Here is an 18829-nt window from a genome sequence, read left to right on the forward strand (position 1 = left end):
TACAAATTTAATCTGTACATACATACATACATACATACATACATACATACATACATACATACATACATACATACATACATAATACATACATACATACATACATACATACATACATACATACATACATACATACATACATACATACATACATGCATACTACTACTACTACTACTACTACTACCACTACTACTAACGACGACGACGACGATGATGTTAAATTGATCGGTACCTTATGTTTATTTTTCATGTGTTCAACTCTATGTACCGATTCTACATCATCCTGTAAATGTTCCTCGTGTCCACATGACGAATAGCGCCCGTCAAAAAGTGATTGGTTCCGAGGGATATTGGAAATCGATTTACCCAATGAACTTAATCTCAATACCGACCCTGTTCGATCCTGTTTTAATCAGAGTTTCATTGGCTCCATCGAAGACAAAAGTTCATTAACATGTTAATGTCACTGCCAGCGACAGGTTTGTTATGACAATAGGTTTGGTTCAGCAACCAAGGGGATGGATATATCACAGCTTGCTGTAGACCCAGCATCAGTTCCACCGCTGCATCCAAAACGAACTGATCGATAGTCATCACCTGAAGTAGCTTCAGGTAGATCTGACAGGTGTAAGAGGAACCAAACCACCATCTCAGGTAAGGAGGCGTTTCCAAGACGAAATCTAATGCTATACGTCTTTCTGTTTCAACACACGTATTATGTATAGACTTAAAAGTAATAATCCGATTGTTTTTTAACATATTTGTAATAATCTCCTATATAATGTGTGTGTGATGCATTATGAAAGCGCGTGTTGTGTTCATATCGTAAATATTGTTTGATATTTATTTTCATTATATCTTTGAGTGACATATAAATGTTGAATCTATGTGGACGGGATTGACGCATGTTATATAGGGACCAACCATTTACTATTCTGGGGATGAGGCATGGAAGTTAACGAAAAAACTCAATTGTCCCGTAAAATTCTTGAAAAAGAATTCTTCAGAATGTTAAAAAAAAATGGCTTGCCACAAAATAACATTGTAGAAAGGTGTTTTCCTTTAAAAACATAGTGAGGCTCATAGTTGTAATTTAATAAATATCTGGTTTGGCAGATGTACATGTACCTGAATGATCCTAATCTCAGACAAAATCCCAGAATACCAAATGTTCGGCCCCTAACACCTGTACCAAAACACGGCGTTGATAGAATAAAGGAAACTAAAGTTCATAAGTCAATCCTGTCCTCAATTTGTCTTCAGGATCTATGTTGTTTAAAGTAAACTTTGAACTGACTGTCACATGAACCGATGACCTGTTCAGAAGCGATGATTATTACTGAACCAACATCGGCACGTTAGCCTCAGACAGTAACATCTCATCAGCTGAAGCAGTTTGAGATGTGTTTACGTCGTATTGAAGCGTTAAAAAGCTTACACTAGTTTGTGCCAGTGGAATGTCATAAGCACCCGCCTTGGGAACAAAAGGTGAAACATAATGATTGCAAAATGATTTGTGTCAGGACACAGGTGTGTCAATAGTTTTGTGAATATGCATCCCAGGTTAAAAAGGTTGGGGTATCTGTTGGTCCTGAAACACACGGGTCCACAAAACTACATGCCTATATGTTGACATCAATACAAATGTTAAAATCCATTCATCGGTGAGATGATGGCACCAAGAAACTAACCAAACAGGTCCAAACTAAGAAATAATTAGGACCTAAATAGAGAAGAGTGGAATGGTTTGGCCTGTTGCCATGGTAAACAACTCGGTTGCTCACCGACAGGGCTTGTGTGGGAGGGACAAACCGGTTCTTCCACTAGTTACGTGACAGGGCTTGTGCGGGTGACGACACGACGCCAGTCGTTGGTTTCATGTGGTATGCACTGTAAAGAACTATTTTAAATACTGAGTAACGGATATATTAATTCAGGGTCACATGCTGACTTTCATAAAAAAACTTAATTAAACCCGCGAAGATCCGGGGAAGAAACGGTCTTCAGCACCCCATGCTTGCCGTAAAAGGTGACAATGCTTGTCATAAGAGGCGGCTAACGGGATCGGGTGGTCAGTCTCGCTGACTTGGTTGATGCATGTCATCGTATCCCAGTGGCGTGGATCGATACTCATGTGTCAATCACTGGATTGTCTGGTCCAGCCTCGTTCATTTACAGAGCGCCGTCATATAGCTAATATATTGCTGAGTGTGGCGTTAAATAACAAACAAACATAAAAACCTAACCAGGCATGTAGGGGTGTGTTTGGGGAGGGATATGGTGTGGTGTGTGTAGGGGAGGTTCTGTTTGTCCCCAGTATAACCCTTGATTTGTCATCCACACGCATGCTCGTTGTGGTAAACCTTCGAAACAGATTCCATTTGGCAAATGCAAAAAAATCAAGTATATCAATGGACAACTGAAAATCAGTAATGACACTAGCCGTTCGCGACATGGGCTCGCATGTCCTGCCCTCCCGGTAGCACCCGCCATTCATATAAATTTAATAATACCTGCATCACTTCAGGTTTCTACAGTTGGCCATACAACTTTTTGACACCTACTTACTGACACAAGGATGGAGTGGTCAGGCCAGGTGGTGTGATTGATAGTGTGGCACGTACCATGACGCCGTGGATCGTTAATAATATCAATCACTGAATTGTCTGGTGCAGACTCGTTTGTTCACAGGACAGTTTCACATGTCAGGAGTATATGACAATGTTGCTCAGTGGTTCATATGACAATATTGCTCCATGGTAATTATGTCAATGTTGCTACAATGTTGCTCAATGATTCATATGACAATATTGCTCCATGGAACATATGTCAATGTTGCTGAGTGGTTCATTTGTCAATGCCGCTCAATGATACATATGTCGATGTCGCTCAATGGTACATATGTCAATGTTGCTCAATGGTACATATGTCACTGTTGCTCGATGGTACATATGTCACTGTTGCTCAATGATACATATGTCAATGTCGCTCAATGGTAGATATGACAATGTTGCTCAATGGTACATTTGTCAATGCCGCTCAATGGCACATATGACAATGTCGCTCAATGGTACATATGACAATGTCGCTCAACGGTACATGTGTCAATGCTGCTCAATGATGCATATGACAATGTCGCTCGATGGTACATATGTCACTGTTGCTCGATGGTACATATGTCAATGCTGCTCAATGCTACATATGACAATGTCGCTCGATGGTACATATGTCACTGTTGCTCGATGGTACATATGTCAATGTTGCTCAATGGTACGTATGTCACTGTTGCTCGATGGTACATATGTCAATGTTGCTCAATGGTACGTATGTCACTGTTGCTCGATGGTACATATGTCAATGTTGCTCGATGGTACATATGTCTCTGTTGCTCGATGGTACATATGTCAATGTTGCTCAATGGTACATATGTCTCTGTTGCTCGATGGTACATATGTCAATGTTGCTCAATGGTACATATGTCACTGTTGCTCGATGGTACATATGTCACTGTTGCTCGATGGTTCATATGTCAATGTTGCTCAATGATACATATGTCAAAGCTGCTCAATGATATATATGACAATGTTGCTCAATGGTAATATGTCAATGTTGCTCAATGGTACATCTGTCAATGCTGCTCAATGGTACATTTGTCAATGTTGCTCAATGGTACATTTGTCAATGTTGCTCAATGGTACACTTGTCAATGCTGCTCAATGGTACATTTGTCAATGTTGCTCAGTGGTACATTTGTCAATGCTGCTCAATGATATATATGATAATGTTGCTCAATGGTAATATATCAATGTCGCTCAATGGTACATATGACAATGTTGCTCAATGGTACATTTGTCATTGTTGCTCAATGGTACATTTGTCAATGCTGCTCAATGATATATATGCCAATGTTGCTCAATGGTACATTTGTCAATGTTGCTCAATGATATATATGACAATGTTGCTCAGTGGTACATTTGTCAATGTTGCTCAATTATATATATGACTATGTTGCTCAGTGGTACATATGTCAATGCCGCTAAATGATACATTTGTCAATGTCACTCAATGATACATATGTCAATGTTGCTCAATGGTACATATGTCAATGCTGCTCAATGGTTCATTTGTCAGTGCTGCTCAATGATATATATGACAATGTTGCTCAATGGTACATTTGTCAATGCTGCTCAATGATACATATGTCAATGCTGCTAAATGGTACATTTGTCAATGCTGGTCAATAGTACATTTGTCAATGCTGCTCAATGATATATATGACAATTTTGCTCAATGGTAATATGTCAATGTTGCTCAATGGTACATTTGTCAATGCTGCTCAATGATACATATGTCAATGCTGCTAAATGGTACATTTGTCAATGCTGGTCAATGGTACATTTGTCAATGCTGCTCAATGATATATATGACAATTTTGCTCAATGGTAATATGTCAATGTTGCTCAATGGTACATTTGTCAATGCTGCTCAATAATACATATGTCAACGCTGCTCAATGATACATATGTCAATGCTGCTAAATGGTACATTTTTCAATGTTGCTCAATGGTAATATGTCAATGCTGCTCAATGATATATATGATAATGTTGCTCAATGGTAATATGTCAATGTTGCTCAATGGTACATTCGTCAATGTTGCTCAGTGGTACATTTGTCAATGCTGCTCAATGGTATATATGATAATGTTGCTCAATGGTACATATGTCAATGCTGCTTAATGGTACATTTGTCAATGCTGCTCAATGATATATATGATAATGTTGCTCAATGGTACATTTGTCAATGTTGCTCAATGGAACATTTGTCATTGTTGCTCAATGGTACATTTGTCAATGCTGCTCAATGGTACGTTTGTCAATGCTGCTCAATGCTACATTTGTCAATGTTGCTCAGTTGTACATTTGTCAATGTTGCTCAGTGGTACATATGTCAATGTTGCTCAATGGTACATTTGTCAATGTTGCTCAGTGGTACATTTGTCAATGCTGCTCAATGGTACATTTGTCAATGCTGCTCAATGATATATATGATAATGTTGCTCAATGATATATATGACAATGTTGTTCAATGGTACATTTGTCAATGCTTCTCAATGATACATATGTCAATGCTGCTAAATGGTATATTTGTCAATGCTGGTCAATGGCACATTTGTCAAAGCTGCTCAATGATATATATGACAATGTTGCTCAATTGTAATATGTCAATGTTGCTCAATGGTACATCTGTCAATGCTGCTCAATGGTACATTTGTCAATGTTGCTCAGTGGTACATTTGTCAATGCTGCTCAATGGTACATTTGTCAATGCTGCTCAATGATATATATGATAATGTTGCTCAATGATATATATGACAATGTTGTTCAATGGTACATTTGTCAATGCTGCTCAATGATACATATGTCAATGCTGCTAAATGGTATATTTGTCAATGCTGGTCAATGGCACATTTGTCAAAGCTGCTCAATGATATATATGACAATGTTGCTCAATTGTAATATGTCAATGTTGCTCAATGGTACATCTGTCAATGCTGCTCAATGGTACATTTGTCAATGTTGCTCAATGGTACATTTGTCAATGTTGCTCAATGGTACACTTGTCAATGCTGCTCAATGGTACATTTGTCAATGCTGCTCAGTGGTACATTTGTCAATGCTGCTCAATGATATATATGATAATGTTGCTCAATGGTAATATATCAATGTTGCTCAGTGGTACATATGTCAATGCTGCTGAATGGTACATTTGTCAATGCTGCTCAATGATATATCTGACTATGTTGCTCAGTGGTACATATGTCAATGTTGCTTAATGGTACATTTGTCAGTACTGCTCAATGATATATATGATAATGTTGCTCAATGGTACATTTGTCAATGTTTCTCAGTGGCTTGTATGATGCTAGCTTGATCCGTGGAGAGCCTGAACCTGCCACTCAAAGACACATGCTGCACACTCGGTCCGTGGCACTATGTTATGCATCACTGCATGATGTTAACTTGATCCGTGGAGAGCCTGAACCTGCCACTCAAAGACACATGCTATGCTACTCTCTCTGTCCTGTGGCACAATGTTATGCATCACTGCATTTGACGAGTGACTTTGTCCAATGTTTGTCTCTGTTTACTCAGCAGAGAATAAATACCCGAAAAAATATAATGCAAATGTGTTAACATATTTACCTTTGACCGCCCGACAGGGAGATATTGTTGTATACTCCCCATGGAGCTGATAATACAAAATAAGATTAAACGTATTAATCACCGGGGTAATAGTTGTGTGCATTTAAATCAGATTCAACTATTGTAATTTGGGTCTTTTGTAAACGTGCTTTAGATCCATTACTATAATCTGTTTTATTATCTTACAGATAACACCTGCCCCCCTTGTGTACCTAACCATCATGATGAGGGTGACTCTGTGTCTAATGATCTCCTTCTGTCTTGGATCAGGTGGGTGTTATTTAATGTATAAGCACTTTTATCAGGTGACTAGGGTAGACCATTCTCACTTATACATATGACCGCCTCCGTGGTCTAGTGGTTAAGCGTCCGCCCGGAGAACGGGAGGTCCGAGGTTCGATCCGCGTCAGTGTACTGTGTCAATGGTGGGTTTAAATACAAGACTCACGTCCATCCTTTGTACATCATCACCGTGTCTGACTGTGGGTTTTACCACACTGGTAAACGTATATAACCTCCATTTTGTCTTGGTTCAATCAATAGAATGACACGTCTATATGAAGCTGATAGATCCCCGACCTGGTTATTTACACTGTACACGAGGTGATGTCAATTATTCCGTTCAGACTTTCTTACGGAATGACACTTTTTGTTAAACTTTTGAAACAGTAAAGTTTCATATGGGCGCCAGTTTGGCAGATTTAGTGATTATTGCGATTTGATCATCTTTAATATACATTTTGTTTATTTCAGTGTCCGCACTCTTTGACTGCGCCCGAGAGACTGGGTCGTGTCAGAATGGCGGCACGTGCGATATGGCTGCCGGAACCTGTTCGTGTGACGCATCATACACAGGCTACGACTGCTCTGTGGTAATTGGTACGTCTTAGCACAACCGATGATCTTACCTATTACTTTATGAAACAAATACCTTTTACTTGATTACTAATGCTATAGATCACCATCGTTACTTCTTTATGTTGACCTAGCAGTATCCAGACGTGCGTTTAGGTGTCCGGCGGAGCGGTGTGGTAGCCTCGTGGTTAAAGCGTTCTCTCGTCACGTCGAAGACCCGGGTTCGATTGCCCACATAGTTACAATGCTGGAATATTGCTTAAAAAAAGCGGCGTAAAATTCACCCACACCAGTGTCCGATACATTGACCCACGTTGCTGTCCCCTTCCGCCATCTGCTAAACACTTTGCACATGTTTGACCGCTTCCGTGGTTTAATGGTAGACAGCCCGCCCGGGGAGCGGAAGGTTCGATCCCATGCCGCGTCATACCCCAAAAAACGTCCAAAGATGGCACTTGTTGCAACCCTGTGTGGCGTTCGGCCTTAAAGGACTTAAACAAGGACTGATCGGCTCAGAGTCAGTTTTCTGTGTCTGAGTGGGGCGTTCATGTTAAACTGCGGCATGGTATATATGCTAACCCTATACAATCGGCTTGAGTCCGGACTAGTACGGGCAGCCATACACAGACACATGCATGCACGTCGCTATGTCAGTGCAAAAACTTGGACGTGGCGTTACACCCCATTTCCCCTCACCACTTTTCCACATGTTTACTTCTCGGGAGAAAAAAGCAACATCCAATTCAATTCATATAAAGATCTCAAATCCTAAACCTATGGCTGTAGCTGAACAAGTTAGTGTTCCTGTAGTATTCATTGACACACGTGAAACAGTAAGCCTGTTACGCGGCAAATGGCCTCATGTCACTTGCAATTTCATCATGTACACTAGATAGATTCACTGTCGAAGAATACTCTGAAACAACAAGGGTGTGTTCTATATGGCGAGGGCGCACGGGTGGCCCAGTCGTCTAAGGCGCCGTGATTCGCTGTGCAGAGTTGCGTCCCTTGGGCACGCCAGAAACCTATGATTGTGGGTTCGAATCCCGGTTCGACCAGATTATGTTTCTAGGTTTGTCAGCACCATACCCGTGCTCGTGGGTTTCTCCAAAGTGGTAAACGTCTGTTACCTTCATCACTGGAATACTGTTAAAAGGGGCGTTAATCCACTCACTCACTCACTCTATACGGCGAGACAGGGATATGGAATATAGGATGAATCGTAACACGATAGATGTTCAGTGTAAACATTTGGTGAGAAATCAGTTATACTTATTATTTACTTCCATATGTGTGGATCGTTCAGTAAGCTACATTTGAAACGTGTATATTTAGGTAGAGGTATTTCCTTTCAGCTGACCAAGCCGACGCTGCCTGCACCACCAACCCTTGCATTAATGGCGGGACCTGCCACAAGGCGGGTGCTGCCTCCGCCGCCACGTGTCTCTGTGCCCCGGACTATGTGGGAGCAACTTGTGAGGACAAGCGGTGTAAGTACCCTCCCTGCCCCGACCTGTGACAACAAGTACCCTCACTACCCCGACCTGTGGCAACAGGTACCCTTACTGCCCCGACCTGTGACAAGAAGTACCCTCACTACCCCGACCTGTGACAAGTACCCTAACTACCCCGACCTGTGACAGCAATACCCTCACTACCCCGACCTGTGACAACAAGTACCCTAACTACCCCGACCTGTGACAACAAGCGATGTAAATACCCTGACTACTCCGCCTGTGTCAACAAGTACCCGTACTACCCCGACCTGCCACAACAAGCGATGTAAGATCCCCCTCTTCCTTATATACCCGGTTTACACGTATGCGGGTACATAGTTGACCGTATACCGTATTATATGTATTACGTGTTACATGGACAGCGTCCACGAAGATTGTTTGAACTCGCACAAGTGTTATATCCCGTGTTACTTAAACGATTATTGTGTATGCAGACTTTACTCGGAGCCATTAATGAGCCCTGAATTCGGAAACAGATCTCATTGTCTGCTGTTTATGTTGACAGACATGCTGACGTGTGACACCGCCGCCAATCCAGATACAATGACGATGAAGGTCGTTCCGCATGTATCCTCGTTTTCTGGGAAAGTTTATCACAAGAATAAGGAGACGCCATGTCCGTTAGCTGAAACAGCGACAGGGACGGGGGTTTACATGTCCACTGCTGTTGCCATTGACGACGCAACCTGCGGCGCAACAACAACGGTAAAAGCCCTTTCCTTTACTGGCGTTCTGTTAGAGTGAGCGAGTTGGGTTTAACGCCGTTTTTAAAAGTATTCCAGTTATATCTATCACTGTATTTCCTCCATGGCTATACTCCCTTACCAACGTATTAAAATAACATAATGTCATTCTTGAAGTGAAAATTATGTTTTGAAGGGAACCAATTCTGTCCAAGAAATCATCATCCAGTTCGGAACGGACACACTGACCACCCGTGATGAACTGATCACTTTCACCTGCGGTACCAGTGACGAAATAGCACAGTCGTCGGGAGCTGTCACCATCCAGAATGTTGAAAGGTAACCATGGCTACGTCACCCTACACCCGTTGAGCTCGTGCCTATTGTCCTAAATGGCACGCAACGAGTTAAAGATAAAACCACAATGTACCTAGATTTGGTAATTTTGAAAATTGTTAATCTAACGTACTGTAGACATATAGACTTGACAACAGGGACTGGCTGTATTAACGAGTCTTCAGTGTACACATGTAGACTTGACAACAAGGACTTACTGTATTGACGGGTCTTCAGTGTATTCATACACATGACAACATGGACTGATCTAAATCATAGAGCGAAATATTATTAGATAATGATGATGATGATGGTGATGATTATGATGATGATGTTTACAGCAATCTAGGTACAAAGGATGTCAGTAACGTTCCCCTGGACGCCGACATCGATCTGACCTTGACGTCCGGCGGTAGTTCTGCCAGCGGAGCGACACTTGACCTTGGTGCAGACATCCTTGTGACTGTCGCACTCACTACTCCCGGCAGTGCCAGTAAGTGCGTTTCCCTTCGTTGTTTTAACACTGGCGGCAGCACGTCATGACAAGCTCCCTGGAAACCTTTCTATGAACCACATATCTATATGACATGATCTACAGACTGCCAAGGATGAAATGTCCATTATTATCAGCCTTTAGAAAAGCTTTGTGGCTGAAAATACGCTGATATTATGACCCGGTCGTTACTTCTGCTTCATGTTTATTGGTTGTACAGTACTGCATCATCCGTGTGAATTATAACACTCTTTTATAACTTCATTCTTCATACAACGAAGCTACAAAACAAATGTTCTTCTGACAAATCTAACATGTTAATATTCTAATATTTTCCTTTCAAGAATCCCATGAATGTATATTTTATTTCAAATGTTCTATGCATAGCTGGATCTACGAAAATTGAAAAACAGAAAATTGAACGCGAACGTATTATTTAAGGACATACTATACTGGAAGTGGCATAATGATTGAACCCATCTTCGCCAATTATCCAGTGCCGGTCTGTTGCTTCCAGATCTTATTCCTAGTATATCCGGAATCTGTAGATGCCTATATCGTTCGGAGAAGAATAGTTTTTTTGGTCTTTTTAGGAAGTGTGGCTGGTGTGATGGTGGTGTGCGTGCGTTTGTGTGTGCGCGTGTGAGGGTTTCTTTGTGTGTGTGTGTGTGTGTGTGTGTGTGTGTGTGTGTGTGTGTGTGTGTGTACGTCCGTGCGTATAGGTTGGTGTGTACGAAGATGTGTCCATGGGGGGGGGGGGGGGGGGGCTGGGATGTGTGTGTGGCAGCACCTCTGTGCTTTTCTGACAATACACTGCCTTCGCTTTGGTAACGCCTCACCCAGAGACATGTACGCACAAGTACACATACGTTAGATGTTGCAAAGGTTAGCCAACTGCTGACAACATTCAATTCTTATATTCATATTCACCCTTTTGGGTGTCGTTTCACGCACCGAGATGAAATTTCGGCCTTGTATTTGAAGAGGGACCGTGGAAGGCATTGAACAAACGTCAACAACAATCTCCATGATTTCACTAAAAGAAAACTAACTGAAGTAGTCCTCATTCGCCGCCACAAGCCATCAATCAACAAAGATCAAGGCTATTTCATCCCATCCGCCTACTATTAACTCATCAAACAATAATCACTTATCCTGTTCCCCATCCTCCACCCACTATATATATATTCTGTACTATGTCCCTCATTCAGTCTTGCTTGACAACGGTACAAGGATCTATACTGAAACGACGCTTTTCCCAGTATTAAAGAAGTTATTATCCATAAAAATTGTGTCTATCTTGTCAAGTCAACTTCTAAGTAATGCCTATCAAACAATTGAAACGCCTAGTGTCGATCACCATTGTATGTTGTGTCATTTCATGTGCTGACTGTATACTGTGGCCGGCAACACAAAACTACATGGGGGAGATCCAGTGGCACCTAACTTACCACCCCCCACTAATGTATTGTCATCAGCACATGGCCACGGCTTTCTTCTCTAAGCAAATGCATAAAAGTTCATATATATAAGAACAAACGCGACGCCAAGACGACGGTGCTGTTTCTGTTGAAGAGCTATGGAATATGTTCAATAAAGTGCAGGACGTTATGTATGTACATTTTGTGGATGAATGCTTTCAGAGTTCGCGGCTATTCGACTGACGAGGTGCTATGCCGCGAACGAAGCCACAAGCGGTGCTGGAACGTATAAGTCGAGAGATTTCATCACAGCAAGGTTTGTAAGCTGAAATACATTCAGATTTATTTGCTAATTCAGAATGTCCAGTACGGGGCCTGTAACTTGATCCACGTGTTACTCATCAAAGCTATTCCAAATGGAAACACACAGACACACAGAAACACACAGAAACACACACACACACACAGACACACACAGACAGACAGACAGACACACACACACACACACAGACAGACACACAGACAGACACACATACACAGACGAGAAACACACCAAGACACCCACAGACACACACACTGACACAGACACACACACTGACACAGACACACACACTGACACAGACACACACACACACACACTGATACACACACTGACACAGACACACACACTGACACAGACACACACACTGACACAGACACACACACACAGACACACATACACAGACGAGAAACACACCAAGACACACACAGACACACACACTGACACAGACACACACACACTGACACAGACACACACACACTGACACAGACACACACACACACACACACACAGACACACACAGACACAGACACTGACACAGACACACAGACACACAGACACACACACTGACACAGACACACACAGACACACACACACAGACACACACACAGACACACACACTGACACACACACACAGACACACACACACACTGACACAGACACACACACACAGACACACACACTGACACACACACACACACACACACACAGACACACACACTGACACAGGCACACACACATCCTGTAGTTGACATCTATCGTTCCAGTTGTCCTGCGGCTGACCTGAAGAGTGTCATGCTGGTCCCTGTCGCTGGGCCCGCCACAAGCAAAACGTTCACTTTCGACGCCTTCAAGTTCACTGGCTCGGATACTCTGTTCGTGACCTGTGACATCAAAGCATGTGCAGTGTCCACCGACTGTGATCCGGTAAGTTACGCGTTCCGGAATACGAAGACGATACCCTAGTTACGATACCCTTTATATTATGGCTGCCTGATGTTTTTTCTGCGTATGTTTTTCGCCACTCAATTAACATCATTGTCGTTGTAAAAGCTGCACAAAGTGCTGATTCGATGAAAATACAAAATACAACCTTTTCATTCAGGAAAACTCCAGGTATTATATATGAATACACAATGCCATTTAGAAGTGGTCAAATGTAACAAATATTATATATACTGAATCGCAAAAGAAACGTCACCATGGACAGATATATGAGAAACCTAATTTGTCCAAACACTGTAAACATACTTTGAGACATATTAAAAAGATGAAACTTCGCAAAACTGATTATCAAGGTTAAAATTAAAGTGTAAGGTGTTCTTAAAGTGAAACACAACACTAGTCTCTGACGAAATGGCATCACAAGTCAGTATCTCGTATGTCCGCCATGTGCATTGATGACTGCCGTGCAACGTCGAAACATGGAATGGATAAGGCGGTTGATGAAAGCCATAGGCACTTGAGCCCACACTCTGAGGAACGCCTGACGCAGTTCAGCTGCACTTGTCGGCCTTGGTCGGACGTCATTCAGCCGTCTTTGAATCTCGTCCCACAGGTGCTCAATGGGATTTAAATCGGGACTGAGGACAGGCCACTGCATGGTTCTGATGTCATTCTGCCAGAGGAAGTCTCTTTTTGCTCTCGCGGTGTGGGCACGGGCGTTATCGTGCTGAAACTCGTGGTTGCGGCGACGTGCCAAATGAGCTATGGCGTGTGGTTTCAAGACTTGATCAATGTACCGAGCTGCTGTGACACAATTGCCTCTCTCTGGACCGATGTTCTGGAAGACCACAGGGCCGACCCTCTGTGCAAGACCAATTCCACCCCACACTATGATGCTCGGACCACCCCACGAGTCTCTCTCTCAACAACACATTACGCATCCGCATTACGTTCCCCACGGCGTCGCCAGACTCTCTCTCTGCCATCTGCTGTTGAGATACAGTAACGGCTCTCGTCTGAGAAGAGGACTCTTCTCCACTGCTGGTGGCGCCAATGCTGGTGCTGTAATGTGTTGCCCACTGAAGACCCGGCGATGACGTGGTGTCAGAATGGGTCCTCGATGTGGCCTGTGACAGTGGAAGTGTCTGCTCGTCAATCGCCGACGCACGGTGTCCGCACTAATGTGTCGCTAGTGTGTCCCCATGGTTTGTTGAGCAGTTTCCGCAGCAATAACAAAGCGATCTTGAAGATGCTGTTGCACAATCTGACGATCCCTACGTCGGGTGGTGACCCTTGGTCGTCCACTACGTGGTCGGTCATCTGTAGTGTTGGTGGTCTGGTACCGTTGCCGGAGCCAGTATATGGTCCTTACGTGGACTTGAAATGGGTTCTTGCCGGGCGGTTTGTCCAGCTTGCAATCGTCAAGGGCTTGGTGTCGCTGATTTCTTGTCAAACTTGGCATGTGGTAGCAATTCAATAACGAATGAATGTTATCCGATCTGGATGGATTTTTATAGGGCAAAAAATGGGGGAACGCATGTGCATTTCAATTTGCACGGAACTCTCGTGCATCGGGTTACCATGGCTGTTGCCGTGATGCGTTTGGGCGATCGGTTTTATTATATTGTCATCTGCTTTGTTTTTTGTATCAACAAAGGTAATGTTAAATTTTAGAAACTTTGACAAAAATTACCCAGATATTTAAATGACAACTTTTCATGCAATGTTACTTAGGGTGAGGTTTCTTTTGCGGACGGGACTCAACCCTAAAAAAGGACGAGAATCTGTACTTTACTAAGAAAGTGTTTTCCCAAATATAACATTTGTTATATTTGACAACTTTCTAAATGGCATTGTGCATTCACAGCTTTTATCCATGGGATCCGTGCCAATTTACACTTGTCAGAGGGGTACTCAAAGAACGTGATCTAGACTACCAGTTGTCGGGCTTTTTTTGTGGAAGCCTCAGTGGCTGAGTGGGTTAGATCGCTGACTGTGTGTGCTGGCGGTTAGTGTGTTCCAGTTATATTATCGCGTGTCAGCTTAATGTGTGAGGAAAGCCCGAAGTGATACAAATCTCAGACGTTTACCACTTTGGTGAAACCCACGAGCACGGGTATTGTGCTGACAAACCTAGAAACGGAGCGTATCCGGATTCGAACCCACAATCATAGGATTCTGGCGTGCCCAAGGGACGCAACTCTGCACAGCGAATCGCGGCGCCTTAGACGACTGGGCCACCCGTGCCCCCTTATGATCATGGAAAGGGTTTAGTCGCTTGTATTTTACTTAAAGTCATGGTGCTTTTTTTTGCCAGGTGACCTGTTCACGAAGGAAGAAGAGAGAGGCGGGGACCAGTCCGGACAAGGTCCTGCAAAGATCATTCAACATCAACGACCCACTTGCCCTCGCTACCGCCGCTGCAAGTACGTACAATATGTTGCGACCAAACTGAGCCAAATCTATTTTGATATAGCGGTATTTTAGCGTATTAATAGTAGTCCAACATGCCTTTTGAGGGCCCAGTCGTCTGAGGCACTGCGATAAACTGAGTAAAGCAATGTAGGCTCTTGGACATGGCTTGTTGTGTGTGTTCAAACCTCGCCGGGATGGGGAGATGATCATGCTATCACCCATCGGTGTGGTTGGTCCAGACTTGACAGGTCGCCGTTATGTAGCTGGGAAGCGGCTGACAGCGGTGTTAAACAGATATCGAAATCAAGTCAGGTAGAGTGTGTTTGTATTGATGTCTGACATGTACAGACACATTGCTTGTTTCAGCAACTGATATACGTGCGGCAAGATACGCATACATACACGATTGTGTTTGTTTGTTGTTTAACGCCGCACTCAGCAATATTCAAGCTATATGACGCGGTCTGTAAATAATCGAGTCTGGACCAGACAATCCAGTAATTGACATCATGAGAATCGATCCACGCGATTGGGATACGATGACATGCACCAACCAAGTCAACTGACCACCCGATCCCGAGAGTCGCCTCTCACGACAAATTTCTTGAAATTTCAAGATACTAAGTTGAAATTTTAAGATACATACTAAGTTGAAATGTCAAGATATTTTCAAAATTTTAAGTTCAATTTTTTATATAATAACTTGATATTTCAACTTATTATCTTGAAATTTCAAGATCATTGTCTTAAGTTGCAACTTAGTATGTGTCTTGAAATTTCAAGTCAGTATATTGAAATTTTAACTTAGTATCTTGAAATTTCAACTTAAGCCCTAAAAGGCTTCAGTTGGATGGTAAACACAGATTGTTTTATGTTTGAGAATGTCTTAACTGACAGTCTGTCGTAACGCACAAGAACGGTCTTTAATTCCATTTTGGACCAATGTATCCGTCTATTCAAACTCGCATTATCATATCATTAAGCACGGGTGGCCCAGTCGTCTCAGGCGCCGCAATTCGCTGTGCAGAGTTGCGTCCCCTAGGCATGCCCTAAACCTATGATTATGGGTTCGAATCGGGGTTCGCCCCGATTATGTTTCTAGGTTTGTAAGCACTATACCCGTGCTCGTGGGTTTCACCGAAGTGACCACCATCACTTCGGGCTTTCCTCCCACATTAAGCTGACACACCGCGATATAACTGGAATGTTGTTAAAAGCGCCGTTAAAACATAACTCAACCCTTGAACCTTAAAACTGAAACTTTAAAAGGACTTCCTATTCGTTCTGAGGTAAGTTACGTAAATATATACCGCATATATATGCAGCATGGCCAATTTATATATATAACTGGAATATTGTTCAAAGCGGCGTTAAACCAAAACTCACTCACTCACTATCGAATCGGGGTAGAACACGTGTACCTGTTTGTTGCAGCTCTCAACGAGTTCAAGGAGAACAAGGCGTGCTACTTGACCTGGGAGATGACCGCCACAGTTGTGGCCCTGGCCGTGGCTCTTCTGCTTCTGCTCATCCTCTGCATCGTCCTCGTCGTCAAGGCCATCCTCCACCGCAGGGACACCACCGGCAACCGCGACGACACCAGCGACACCAACTCCACCGCCCAACTCCCGCACCTCCCTACTCTTGTCAGCAACAAGTGTTAAAACAAGCCATCACGTGACCATGTACTACTACAGATATGGCAGTTAGGCCCTCCTATGTACTTGGGTTATTCACTTGTTTCGAGTTTTAAGATATTCAAGAATTTTCACAATATCTACAAAAAACCGCAGTCTTTTAAAATTAATGTACGTTGCTTCAAATAGTAACCAAGTCATAGCCCTATTCACAAACTAGCCATTTGCAGAATAAGCATATGTTAATTTAGGTTAAGATATATGGATGAACAATCCTTTATGAGAATTAGGAGCAGTAGTTCATCCATATATCCTATCCTTACTTAGTCCTCCTAAAGAAGTCAGCATTTGGTACTTACAATTTGTTATTCTATTATTTTGAGTCGCCAAATTCGTGAAAAGACAAGTGCGAAAGTGCACCATATTAAAATAGAACTTTGGGATCATGTGCGGAAAAATGAACTGATAGTTTCTTGTGTAAATGTATTCGAACAGTCATCTGTAAAGGAATGGCTAGCGAGAACACGGACTTTTCTATACCTATATATGCCATAGAATGTATATATCAATTATTTTCTCTGTGTAAGACCTCGTCACAAACATTCGTATATAGTATTTACTCTAACCAGCGTCCTGTGATACGTGTTGTATTGTCAGTTGTTAGCGTTTGTGTCTCTGACTACGTAACGACGAAAATATGCATTTTCAGATTATCCTCAGATTGTGTTGGTTTTGAAATGCGGCAAGAACTTCCGCTTGTCTGTATCTATTTTTGCTGCATCTAGATTGGCTGAATTCAAATACTTCTTTAGAGATCATTACGTCCTTGATACTCAGTATATAATGCAATGTTTTGAAATGATATACCAGAAGGACAGTTTTCCTTATACCATGACATTAATGGTCCTAATGATAGTCATAATAACAAAAGTATGTTTGGAATTGAATTCTGCAACTTAAATTGTATTCTTAATTCGTCTGATTCCTTAGGTAATAAAATGAGAAAATTCCAAACAGATGACTTGTCATAAATCATGTTCTCTACCGATACAGCTACGGTCAGACGACCAAGCAGATAACGCCTTCTGCAGCTGAGCGATTCCCGAGTGGGTATTTGCAGGGTAGCTCTACTGAGATTGTCAGGTGTTCGGTCACCTTGGTCTGTGTTTACTGCGCTCTTCATGTACGGTACGCCGTCTGTTGACTTTTGGCATTTTCGGCGTACGGTGGTTGCCGCCATTTAGTACATACTGCGCACATATGGCACTGATCCTACATTGGACACAACAGCGAAGGTCCGTTACTCGGGAAATGGCGAGTTCCGGGCAATTATTCTTGGGAACGCCTTTTTCCATGAGTGAAATATTTCCTTGAGTGAGTGAGTGAGTGAGTGGTGAGTGAGTGAGCGAGCAATATTCCAGCAATTTCACGACGGGGGACACCAGAAATGGGCTTCACACAATGTACCCATGTGGGGAATGGAGCCCGGGTCCTCGACGTGACGAGAGAATGCTTAAATCACAAGCCTACCCGACCGTCCCCAGACTGATGAGATTACCCATACACACGTGTTGCCCATACTGGTCCCGGTAATATTGGAACCAGATTTTGAAGATTATAGTATAAGATCTGGCATCAATTGTGTAATTTCTGTCTCTTTTGAAGGTTTATTTATTAATCAAGTACCGCACAACTGATGTATAAAAGCGACAAAACCATAACGTGGTGCTGGGATTATATTTCGAAATTAGATATTTTTTAAGCTGCAAAACCAGATTTGTTTATTTAAAACTATGAGCCTGAATATTTGGAAAGAAAACCACCTTGCAACAAAATCATTTTTGTGGTAGGTGGTACAGTTGCTGTGCAGGCACGTCGTGATGTAGGGGAGGTAACTCTGTGGAGTATCTCTTCACGTGCGAGGTGCGTCACATGTTCACGTGCGACATTTGTGTTTTCCTGAAAGGCCTACCGTAAAGGGATGTGTACAGTTATGCTATATTAAAA

The 18829-nt window shown here is 42.6% G+C and overlaps 1 protein-coding gene across 1 annotated transcript; it reads left to right on the forward strand.

Annotated features, from left to right (window-relative positions):
- The first annotated feature begins 468 nt into the window (after nt 1-468).
- On the forward strand, nt 469-17836 carry LOC124136776 (EGF-like domain-containing protein 2). The gene is made up of 11 exons (XM_046502803.2): nt 469-651; nt 6390-6471; nt 6955-7080; nt 8412-8546; nt 9079-9278; nt 9453-9595; nt 9934-10085; nt 11729-11822; nt 12593-12752; nt 15088-15196; nt 16620-17836. The coding sequence occupies exons 2-11, from the start codon at nt 6423-6425 to the stop codon at nt 16847-16849; spliced, it is 1398 nt and encodes a 465-aa protein (XP_046358759.1). The 5' UTR covers nt 469-651; nt 6390-6422; the 3' UTR covers nt 16850-17836.
- Nucleotides 17837-18829: the final 993 nt, after the last annotated feature.

Source organism: Haliotis rufescens, unplaced genomic scaffold (assembly GCF_023055435.1).
Source record: "Haliotis rufescens isolate VD_foot unplaced genomic scaffold, xgHalRufe1.0.p SCAF_31, whole genome shotgun sequence".
Taxonomy (NCBI): Eukaryota; Metazoa; Mollusca; class Gastropoda; order Lepetellida; family Haliotidae; genus Haliotis; species Haliotis rufescens.

What these genes read in the sequence shown, in the direction of transcription:
- LOC124136776 (XM_046502803.2), top strand. Translation starts at nt 6,423, where the DNA reads ATGATGAGGGTGACTCTGTGTCTAATGATCTCCTTCTGTCTTGGATCA. An exon ending in CGACTGCTCTGTGGTAATTG is followed by an intron (nt 7,081 to 8,411) that starts GTACGTCTTAGC and finishes ATTTCCTTTCAG; the next exon opens with CTGACCAAGCCGACGCTGCC. An exon ending in AACTTGTGAGGACAAGCGGT is followed by an intron (nt 8,547 to 9,078) that starts GTAAGTACCCTC and finishes TTATGTTGACAG; the next exon opens with ACATGCTGACGTGTGACACC.